Raw genomic sequence first — 12293 nt, 5'->3', positions numbered from 1 at the left:
AGATATTTGAATTGTGGTTATAGAGGACCTGTACATACATGTGTTTCATTTCCATATTAACTTTGAGCTGCTATTTTTCTAAACAAACATTTAAAAGAATTTAACCAGCATAGGTAGGCTTTTTTAACTAGGTTTTTTTTTTTTTAAGTATTTGTCAGTTTTTGACAAAGGTATTCTTTGAGAGTTTCCTTGTACAAAAAAAAAAAATCCATGTACTATTATTTCAGTGAACATTGTGCTTTTAGTCTATTGATAGGAGTCAAGCTTGATTTAAGAAGTAGTTGCTAAAAAGGAATGTATTGCTGGTCTCTGAACATAAAGCATATTTTGTTTGTTTTGTTTTGGTCTACATAATTTGGGTTTTTGGAATTGCATAGGCTGGAGTATTGAGGATGAGGAAAGGCCCCTTTTTTTCACTTCTGGATGACTGGCTCTAACAGCACTCACAGGAGAGTGATCACTGCCCAGCTTGCTGAGAGAAATGGCAGTGGCCTGCCTCCATCCTCCCGCTCCTGCCCCCTCTCTCTCCTTGCTGGCACCTGCTTGCGCCTCTGCTCACTGGCTCTCTCTCCCGCCATTCCCTCCCCCCCACCTCCCCTTCCCTCTCTCCCCCTCCCTCTCTCCCCCCCCCATCTTCCCCTTCCCTCTCTCCCCCTCCCTCTCTCTCCCTACCCCCCCACCCCTCAATCCTCTCTAACCCTTTCTTTTCCTCTTTCTGGAGACATTTATCCTGCTGCAGGCACCCTATTGGCACTGACTTCTAGAATTGTATAAATCATGCCCCTGGGAGACTCCTGATCAGGCCTTCACTGGAAAACCAAAAGGCTGTGCTTATGTAGATTGCTTTGGAATAGCTCTCGGAAATTTTACCATATCCTGAGTCTTTGTGAAGGTGCTGGAGAAACCTAGTCTTAAAGGCTTCTCAGTAGGTTGTGTAGTACTGTTGATGGTTGAGTCTCATACATAAAAGGAAAGTAAAAGTTCAGATTTAGTATAAGGTAATTTTAATTAGTCACATTTGTATTTTGCTTGGCATTTAAGGGTGTTTTTTAGTATATTAAATCACGCTTTCTTACATCTTTTTTTTTTTGGTATCATTAATCTACAATTACATGAAAGACATTATGTTTACTAGGCTCCCCCCTTCACCAAGTCCCCCCCACAAACCCCTTCAGTCACTGTCCATCAGCGTAGTAAGATGCTGTAAAATAACTACTTGTCTTCTCTGTGCTGCACAGCCCTCCCCATGCCCCCCCACTATACATTCTAATCATTATGCCCCCTTTCTTTTTCCTCACCCTTATCCCTCCCTTCCCACCCATCCTTTCCAGTCCCTTTCCCTTTGGTAACTGTTGGTCCATTCTTGGGTTCTGTGATTCTGCTGCTGTTTTGTTCCTTCAGTTTTCCTTTGTTCTTATACTCCACATATGAGTGAAATCTTTTGGTACTTGTCTTTCTCCGCCTGGCTTATTTCACTGAGCATAATACCCTGTAGCTCCATCCATGTTGTTGCGAATGGTAGGATCTGTTTTTTTCTTATGGCTGAGTAATATGCCATTGTGTATAATATGTACCACATCTTCTTTATCCATTCATCTACTGATGGACACTTAGGTTGCTTCCATATCTTGGCTATTGTAAATAGTGCAGCAATAAACATAGGGGTACATCTTTCTTACATCTTGACTTTCCTATATCACTTCTAGTTTTAGTAATAAAGTTTATGATACCTGGACACATCTCCCTGGCTGAATTACTACTGGATTGTGAATATTTTTTTTAATTCTCTTAAATACTGTAGTTAGAGTAAGTGAAATGCCCTACTCTTTGTAGGATTAGTTCTCAGCCTTCTGCTCAACCCTCTGTGGGACAAGGAGGAATAGGGGGTGCATGATGAGGCTGGCGCTGGCGTGTGACCTGGTCTTTTCGTTCCATCAAGCCTGCTGTGCTTGCCCTCAGAGTTCATCAAGATAATACCATCAGCAGATGAAATTCTTGGAAACATCATTGTATAATGGAAACTTACTAACCTTGTGACCTTGGATCTGACTGAGCCCCAGTTTTTCCATCTGTATAACAGGAACATAAAATTATTTCAGAAGGGGGTCAGTGAGATGGTATATATGTAAGGTGTCTACTCCAGAATTAGCATATTTGTAGCATTCATTCTTTCATGAAATACATGTGCGCTTCTACCATGTGCCTGTATACAAGAGTACAACATTGACCAAAATACTGTGCTGGCTCATTTCCTCATGCAGTCCAGGGAATGTATCTCTTCATTTACCACATTGCTAACCTTAATAGAACTGCAAAAAACAGGTAATGCCGTAAGTATTTGGGGGGGATATTTCTACTTCTATCCAGTTTTCATGTCATTAAGTATAAAATTTAAACAAGAAAAAAGTTAGCTTTTTTGGGTCAGTATTTGGAGTGTTTTAGCAAAAGAGGAGAGTCCAGTTTTGTTGAAGTACATACAGAATATGAAGGAGAACAATGTGAAATAACTGTAAAAGTAACCATTAAACCTTATATCCATATCAGAAGGAATCTTAATAGTGATCACTTCTACTCCTCTTGCTTTACAGTAGAAGAAACAGTATAGGCTAAAATCAGGCAATGGCAGACCTTGAGTATAATTCATACATGAAAGAAGCATGTACTATATGGACAAGGGAAGGCTGAACCACACTGGGCTCCTCATCTCCTGTTTTACTGACAGGCTCTGTAGATTCTGACTGTTTCTGTACTCTGGTGTCGGTGTTGGGACCAAAAATACATTAGTTCCATTTAAGATAGCAAAGCTGATGAGTCCAGAAGCATAAGTAAATTGAACAGTATGCCTGAACCCCTTTGCTTTTTCCCAGCCCGTGATGCACTCAAGGTATGTGGGCCCCTACTCAGGACCCTTTCACAACTTCGTTCTTTTCAGCTGTTCCTCAAATGGTGTGTTTCTTGGAATGTGTTCCTGAAGTGTTCATGTGTTCTCCCCCAAAGGGATCTATGATTAAATAAGTGAGAAGCAGTGTGTACTATATTATCTTCTTGAAGATTGCTATGAATTAAGCATATTCAAGGCTTTGAGAAATTCTGAGGAAATCTATATAGCTGTTCTTAACCAAATTTATTTAATAGGTTAACCTTTTTTCATGGATTACCACTAGCACCTGGAGGAATACTAGTGTTTCATCAGATTCATTTTGAGAAATGTTTCCATAATATGTATATTTTCTCAAATTTTAACCTGTGGCTGCTTATTTTGTGAGTTACTTTTCCCATGAGCAAATGGAAACTTTTCCTACTGTTCTAGTATTTTTATGTAGAGACACGGGGAAAAGTGGAGGCCCCAATATTCTGAAATACTCTTCTCTGGACAGTGACAAACCACTGATACTTATTAAGCAGAAAATATATATAAGATTGAGGCTGGGTTTTTAAGAGAACTAATATAGCAATGATGTGTCAGATAGATTTAGGGCTAAGGGTATTAGGGCAGTATTTTAATGAGATATAAAAACCTGAACTGGAGTTGTGGTGATAAAAATGGGAAGGTAGGTCACACATATAGGAAATATAGAGGGATGTAGGTTTTGGAAGCTGACTGGCTGGAGGAGGAGGGGGTGAGTTGCTGGGTGACTGCAGGCTCCACATAGGATTTAGACTGAATGAATACATTTATATTTCAAGATTTTTCATGTCAGATCATTATCAATCTACATTCACATAATTTTTTGTGACAAGTTTATTTACTTCCATTGTGATTCAGACTGCGTGAGCACTCATCGGGAAGAGGCCTCTTTTCTCTCTCTGTTTTGCTTTGTGCTTTGTGGATTATGTAAATGTATTTCAGTTAATCTTTTTTTAAGAGTCCTATTCCTTGCACTTTTGAGATCATAGGGTAGAAATGAATTTCAGGACATTTGCCATTGTGCCCTCTCATAACTCAAGGCTATAATTGTTTCAGACAGTGAGTTGGCCTTCATTGCAAAAAATACAGAAGAGAAGATTCCACAGTAACCATCTCTATCTTGATGTGGTATTCTTGAGTCTTCACTTGGTTTTGCTCCTGCTTCCGTTTAAGCTCTTTTCTTGTCCCATTAAGATGATAAACAGCAACCTCTTTACTATATCCTTAAAAATTGCATCCAAGTTACTGTTCATGTTTTCTATTGAGTGCCCTTAAGTTATAGCTAAGGGACCATTATATGAATAAAATGTAAAATGCATGTGAAGTTTACACCATTATGTAAGGGTCTCAGTTACTTTAAACCATTTATGTAAGGGTCTCACCCTTTAGTAGATACCTGCAGAAAGTATGCCACTGACTGCATTTTTTTAAGCATCTCAGCAAAGGAAAATTATTATTATTTCTGGATGACAGGGATGCCACTATTGATTTATATATCTCAGCAATTTTATTCCAGTAATAGGCTTGTTGGAAATACAGCTGAAGGACACTTTTATTTTTAATTGAACAAGTAATTTGCTATCTTTTATCTAATTGTCTATGTAAAATTGGGAATTTCTTAAAATAGTTTTTCTGTAGCAGCTTTTCACTTTTATAATCCAGTGAAAAGTTACAGACCTTCCCAGAATAGTGCACTTACAGATTCACACACATTGTTACGTATAATTTCATAGATGCCAGCATATGGCTTAGTTCTTCTAAAATAAAATTTTTATTTTTAGTCAGTATAGCTTCCTTTATTCCTTCACAAAGTATTTATTTTTGCATACTTACCTCAAGCCAGGCCTGGAGACAGTATCGGGCAGGACAGACTAGGACCCTGCCCTCATGGAGCAGTAAGCAAATACCACATTCTAGAGTTGTCTAAAACTACCTTAATTTTAAGTGATAGGAAAGAAAAAATAAGTTAGTGAAAGAAAGTGTTTGGAGAAGCTGTTTTATATAGCTCAGTAGATTAATATTGCTACTGAGACTAAATGGGAATTTAGTCTCACAGTAAGAAATAAAATATAACTCTAGAGGGTTTTTAAATATAAAATCAGTATATTAGGATTATAATAGATTGTGTAGTTTTCCCACTGTTCCACAGATGGGCAAATAGACCTACAGGCTGAGGTCTAGATGAGAGCTGGGGCTGATTCTCTAGCACTCAGCTGGCACTCTTAGTTGGTCTGCTTTGGGCCAGTGAGTTCTTAGGAACCTTAATAAAGCTGCAGCCCAGTGATGTCAGAGCAGCTGCACCAGCAACACATCTTGTTTTTGTTTTGATATTTGGCCCCCCAAACTCCCTCACAAGAGACACTGTTCACTTCTACTTTTTCTTAACACTGAGATTAATGTATAATTAGTTCCTGCTACTCTTGAGAAAATATCTCATTTATGCTCGGAAAACGTAGAAATGCATTTGATCTGGTGCTACTGAAAATGGTAAGAATTCATTGTGTTTACTACAGTGGGCTAAAGGAAGCAAGCACAACATAGAATTTTGAATTTACTGTGGCTCTTCACCAGCAGCTCTCATAGCAGGCTACAAAGCCATGGGAAGAAAAGGCCTACAGTTACATCGTGAGACTTAGTTTGATATTCTTGTTTCTCATTTTGATTCCGTGTCCCTTCTATTTCTTCCCTATTTCCTCCCATGCATCTGAGTACCTCCTGTGTGGTGGCCACTAGGGATGCAGTGACAGTCACAGCGACTGTGGTCCCTGCTGCCTTAGAGTTTATGGTCTAGTGGGGAAGGTAGACATTAATGAATTAATCATCTTGGTGACCACATATTTACAATCTGAAGTAAGGGCTTTGAAGAAAAGGAAAAGGAAAACACTTCTGTAATATATATAACAAAAAACCACAGACTGGTGGGCCAGAGTGCCTCCCTCCTGTGGAAGTGATGCTCAAGCTGAATGACAAATGGGTTATGGTAGGAGCATTACAGAGAGAAGAAAGAGAAGAGGCAGCATTGTGGCGGTGAAGACAGAGAAGTAGACACGTGGCTGGAAACTACAGCCATAGTTGGTGGAAGTATAAATGTGAACATGAGGCATGAAGCAGAGAGAGGTCCCCAGGGTAAGTCCCAGGCTTCTGGCTTTTGCAGCCAAGTGAACCATGGTGCCATCCACAAAGATCACATCAGGTGTGGGGTGGGAGATCTTAAGTTGAGGTTGAGGATGTTGAGGCAGCAATAGTATAGGAAATCAGTCAAAATTGGTTGTTAGGGGCTTGAACTCATTGGAGACATTTGAGTCAGAGATGAACATGCACTTGACACTGGTAATTGCCCTTTACTGCAATTTATATATACAGATTATCAATAGAAATGAGTTCTCTGAGATCCCTTAATGGAGGTCAGTAAATAAAATGCCAAATTACTCTTCTTATCTGTAGCAAAAACTAATCCTTAATAAGTATGGATTTACCTGTATGTTTTTGTTAAACCTTTGCTTATGATCTGTTCCACTACATTTTTAGCAAGTATATCAATCTTTACTTATTAAGTTGTTTTTGAGGAGGAAAATAGAAAATGTTTTAGTGAACTTGTAACATGTTAATAACATGTCTGAATAATAGGTTTTTAAAAAAAGTTTCTTTTCTCTAGATTTGAGGTTGAATTTGTCCTGTCAGCACCTACTTCTGAATGGAATGGTAAACAAGGACACATTTCACAAGCCCTTCTTTCTGAATTTTTGAAAAGAAGTTTAGACAAATCCAAAGCTCTCATCTGCGTTTGTGGGTCAACACCATTTACAGAACAAGGAATAAGGTAAGTAACGATGTGATAGGAAAAAGAATATTCAATACCTTGAAACAAAGATCTCCCATAAAAGGCAGTTGACTTAGTTCTCAGGTCTTCCGATCCACATGACTCTGCACTCTGCTGGCCTGCTACAGCCTAGGGAAATAGCAAAGTGTCTGATTTTCATACAGGCAAAGGGTCTCACGCCAAGACGATGCATGGGGCCAGATGGGCAGACAGGAGGCATGGCTGGCTGTGTGCTCTTTGCCCACGGACTCACAGTGCAGATGTGGATCCGTAGGATTGTTTCCACAGCCTTCCTTGGGACAGTAGGCTCAACCTCTTCCAGCAAAGCTTTAGAGTACATAGTCATTTATAAGCAATGTTCATCTCATTGTAGTTTTTGATCTTTCTTCATTCTCTGCTACTGAATGAAAGTTAGTTAATAATACAGTGATTGAAAGCCAGACAGCAAGACAAATATTGAGAAGTCACTGGTAGTGTCCATCTTACTTGAAATTGATCTTGATCTGGTTTAACTCTAAAATGACACTTTAAAATATTTGGGTAAATATAGCCACCATTGGTTTCTAGATAATCTTAAAATATGAGTGCCTTAATGCCCTGCTTTGCCTTGTTGGATACATGACTAAACCTAACAGTTTCTAGATTTTTTTTTCTCTCATTTTTTTAAATTTTAATTAAGGAAAAGGTCAACCTCAATAAACCAATAAAGAATAAGTGTTTTTCTCCATGTTGTATTTAAAAGACATTTTAATTAAACTCAGTTGTATTTCTGGATTGGAATACTTCCCGAAAAAATGTTCTTCTGCTTAAGCTCTCTCAACTTAAAACACATTTTTAAATTACTTTTTATACTTTTACTGTTTTAAAGCTCAAACAGGACTATTGAAGTTATAGTGAAGACTAACATAATGGTTTGAAGTAAAGCATATTTTCAGGGGAAAAAAGGCTACTTTCTGTATAGCTTGCTTTATAGATTCCAGTACAATAGTGCTTTTAAATGATGAGAATCAGACTTTTAAGTACTGAAAGACACTGTCTTTTAAGGCTACTTAGCCCAATTTTCAGTGCCCTCATACAGTCTCCTAATAGAACTGAGTTGTTTTCTCCCATAAATTATGGGCTTCTTGAGGGTTCTTCACTGTGGTTGCATATGAGGCTTAGTCCCCTTCCTGCATATTGGAGCTGTGACATATCTGTAATTGAATAGAAGGTAGTCAAGACCCTAGTATTTTTGCAATTTTAGAATTTTATCTTATAATTTCTACAGCTTTATTTTCTCAGCTTCACCAAAGAATCTCTTTATGCTATACTAGCTGGCTTGCCCAGAATTGCTCAGAAGTATTACTAATCACCATGTATGGATCCCTGCTGATGCTCGCCCTCAAACATGTTGCCTAGAGTTGCCTTGTGAGATGTAACTTGATTCAAATCAATCCTTGGAATTCTTAGTGCCTGGCCTTGTGACTTTCAATATGGAAGTCATTGCTTTGATTTCTTTTTCTTCACTGTCATAATGGATGTGCTTGGCAGTTACATGGGGCCCATATTATATCATAGCTTTTGCTGTCTTGAAAAATGACTTGTGCTTTGGTGTGTCCACTACTAGGGCCTTTCAAAGTTGATTTCATGTCTGCTATGTGAATATGACCATTCCAAACATACTCTCCATATTTGGTGACAATTTGTCAAATTGTATGATGTGATAACAGAGAAAGACTCAGAAACCTTTTTTTAAAAAATACAGATAAGGAGCTTATACTTACTTGGCCAATAAAGATCCTTTTATCCACTAAATACCTACTTTGTTAATTACGTAGATGAATAAAACAGTCTCTGTTTTTGAGGCCCACACTAGCCAGTGGTGGAAACAAATGCACATACTGATAACTAAAATATAACTCAGAATATCATAAATAGTCCTACTAAATATAAAAACAAGGTTTATGGAAATTCAGGGAGAGACAGTTACCCAGGGGTGTGGCGTTGGAGAGGGGGGAGCTGCATGGTTGGGCAGATGTGCACTTTGAGTGGTGACTGAAATGCTGCCGGCCGGGAGGTGCGGGAGGGTGGCGCAGGCACAGAAGGAACAAGCAGAGACTGAGAGTGCCGGCGTTCCCTTCGAGGACTAGACTACTGTGTGAGCGCGACGCCACTTCTCAGGGATAGCCAGGCATGGGTGGAATGGGACAATGGGTTTGGGTAGTTGGGGGCTTGACCGTTGCCCCGATTGGCCCTCACAACTCCTGTGCCATTCCTGTGCCTTTGCCTGAATGTGTGTGTGCGCTCTGGAAGCTGCCGGTTTGGGTTTGACTCCCAGCTGGACTGCTCATAATCATCTGACAGTCATTATCTAGGTGTCCTCCAGCCAGTTCCTAAGCTTTAATGCACTTCTAAAAGGGAATAAATAGTAATAATTATACATCTGAAGTGCTTAGCACAGTGACTACGTATACTAAGTTCTAAAAAGTATTTATTATTTTCAGTAGCATTTCTTACAGAGCTATTTCTAAGAATTCAGTCTCCATAATATTTTTCAAGTTGGATTACACTTAAGCAATATTTCTGCTTTTCCTGTTCAGTGAGTGAGACAGAATGCTAGTGAATACAGGAGAAAAAAATCAAGCACTTACTCTGCCTTTTCTGTGTGAGCTCTACTTCTGGGTAACCACATAAAAAATGAGCAGAATTTTCTTCATAGAATTTCTCAATTGATAAATGAAGAAAGAATGGTAGAAATAGACTGTCACTGACTTCAGTCCCTACTGACTTAGTGGATCTGTAAGTAGGTCGTCGGTGGTTGGTGGCAGCCGTAAAGAGAGACAAACAGGTATGTGCCTCTGATGGACGAACGCTACCTATGAAGTAGTTTTGTCAGAAAGAGTTGAACATGTATCTAATCCAGCTTCTAGATCCAATTATTATGGGAAATAAGAGGACATAAGAATATGTTGTTTAAGTATACTACAAAGATGGAGCGTAATAAGGACTGTAGGAAACTCAACACATAAAAATCTGATTTTGTCAAGTAATTTGCAGGACAAAAAGAAAGGGGGGACAGAGGGGGATCTTACAGATCAAAAGTACCTAAAAGACATACCAGCCAGTCACAGTGAGTGGGCCTCAACTGAGTCTTGATTCCAAACAAACTTTTAAAATTGATGGCACTTATGAGACATTTAAACATTATGTATTTGATGATATTAAGGAATTATTGTTAATTTTTTAAGAAGTGGGATTCAGGGGAAAGTACATATTAAATGGGGAAAATGAAGAAAATACTATGATTATGATGGTAAACTTTGATCTTACCTCTTTACTACCTTTTCTCAGAGAAACATATGCTTTGTATTTGTATTTCAGGTTGCTGGATGATCTGAACTTTCCCAAAGATGAGATCCATAGTTTTACAGCATAATGAAGAGGCTATTGTCCTTTATTCAACTGTTTTATCTAAATTTGTGATTACTTAGGGTTTTTTAAGAGAACATTTTTGTCTATACCTAAAGGTTAACTAGAATCCAGGCTTCAGTTTTTTAAATGAAATAAAATGCTCCTTCAGTGTAGGTAACTTGTTGACCTTATTTTGTACCATAATTTATTTTACTACTGATCTCACCTGAAAAGTCAATCATGGCAACAAGTACATACAGGATTCTTTGTTATGAGTCCAAAGTTCCTTACTGTTTAAAGTGTATCAGTGTTCTACATTGAGCTCTTGTGTTTTATGATATGATAAAGTAAATGATCATTTTGATCATGTTTCTATGCTGTAAAATGTCTAATTAGCAATACAGAGTAAATTTTACACTGCACTTTTAACTCGGGAAATGATCGTTTATGCCCTTGTTATTACTATTAAAACTTGGAATGTTATAACTTATTAAGTGATGCAAACGTGTGTGTGTGTGTATGGCATTGATACAAAGTACAATAAAGATATACTTAAGTACTTTTTAATCCTTGTGGTAGAAATGTGTTTGAATGCAACAATATTGGGGCAGTGCCTAAGGGGAGTTTAAAAAGGCAACAATAAAAGATTCTGGAGTTTTTCACATAAAGAATTTTGGACTAGCTCTATTAGAGAGTTTAAGAGAACCTTGACAACTATTTTACTTGTTAGCCAAAACCAGAGGTATCAGGAAAGGTAATGGAATTATAGCATATGTTTCCATGGCCTAAAATGATCGTTTGGTGGTTTGGAATGGGTTAAATATTTTAATTCTTTTTGAGCCCATCTAGAGAGGCTGGGAAATGAGGAGCACTCTGTCCTGAGTGCCCCCTGCCTGGCTGGCTGCCTTCCCCACAGCTGGCAGTTCTGCAGGGAGCCCTCCTCAGCTCTGATACATGATCAGCTCACTCTCTCCCTGATTCTGTTTGCAGCCTTCAGATAGGCCCTTGCTCCCCCTTGGAATCACCTCTTGATGTGGAGGTGGATTAATTCTCTCCACCCCTTGGAATCACCTATCGATATGGAGATGCACTAAGGCCAGGTGAGAGATTCTGGGAATATTGCAGTTTTACCCACACATCCTCACTTGCCAAGGCAGGAACTAGCTTTCCTGGCTGGCTGTGCTCCCTGGTGGCTAATGGAAACATTTACTAGTACTGCCCCCTGAACTACATCCTTTTTCACCTCTAAGAGAGAGAATGAACTTTCTGAGCACAGGTTTTTCATATAATATAATATATTAGATACGTCAACACTGCCGTGGTGAATAGCTTTCTCCTCTTCTCATCCCTTTTTCTCTCTCCTCCAATCCTTTTCTAACTACCTCAAGCAAACAAAATATCCTGTTACTGTCTATAGGCATTTCTTCATTCCTCATATTTTAAAGCAAAAGAAAACCCAGAAGCATCTTTGAGAATATGTTAATAAGCATACTGGGAGTTACTAACAATTCCCAATTGCAGTCTCTAGTTGAGAATCAGCGGAGCTTCAATTTCCAGTTCCCATCGACCCATGGTCACCCCTGGATTCTCTACAGGCCTCTCAGACCCAGCATGTCCCAAACTAGCTTCCGCCACTGCTGTCTCTCCCTGGGTCTGTTCCTCTGGCGTGCTGTCCGATGCCCTGGTGCTCCCACCACCAGCCAGCCCTTCTAGAGCCGTTTGACGCCAACGTCTCCCACTGCATTTGGACTTCATACCAGCTAGCCCTGCCCTGCTGCCCCTCGGCTGGATGAGCGCAGTGGCCTGATCATTGGTCTTCCTGTCACAGTCTTGATCTCACAGATTCATCATTCTCCATTCCGGTGTGTTCTAGAAGGCCTCAGAGAGAAAACCCCCTAAAAGAGCTTCAGGCCCTCCACTGAATACAGCCGTATACTGAGGGGCACAAAGGGGACAAAGGCTGTGACTGTTAAGCAAAGAACTCATGGACTCCTCCGTCTGTATTTGCCATGAGGACAGTGAATTACACTCAAAGCCACTTTTGCTTGTTAATTCAGCTTGCATGCTTTTTTTAAAAAAGTGTTTACATATTCATTTTCTATTGCTGCCAGAACAAATTACCACAAACTTAGTGGCTTCAAACAACACCCATTTATTATCTCACAGCTCCATGGC

At 39.2% G+C, this 12293-nt stretch overlaps 1 protein-coding gene across 3 annotated transcripts in view; it reads left to right on the top strand.

Moving 5' to 3' along the window:
• CYB5R4 (cytochrome b5 reductase 4) overlaps positions 1-10685 on the top strand; it is a 96146-nt gene extending 85461 nt beyond the window's left edge. For all 3 annotated transcript variants that reach the window (XM_073219393.1, XM_073219392.1, XM_037004922.2), the window contains 2 exons: positions 6564-6728; positions 10089-10685. In XM_073219393.1, the coding sequence (XP_073075494.1) occupies positions 6564-6728; positions 10089-10143 (220 nt within the window). In that variant the 3' untranslated portion in view covers positions 10144-10685. The remainder of the gene's footprint in view (positions 1-6563; positions 6729-10088) is intronic.
• Positions 10686-12293: the final 1608 nt, after the last annotated feature.

This window comes from Manis javanica, chromosome 13 (genome assembly GCF_040802235.1).
Source record: "Manis javanica isolate MJ-LG chromosome 13, MJ_LKY, whole genome shotgun sequence".
Classification (NCBI taxonomy): Eukaryota; Metazoa; Chordata; class Mammalia; order Pholidota; family Manidae; genus Manis; species Manis javanica.
The sequence above is the reverse complement of the archived record's forward strand: the minus strand, read 5'-3'. Positions and strand labels throughout refer to the sequence as shown.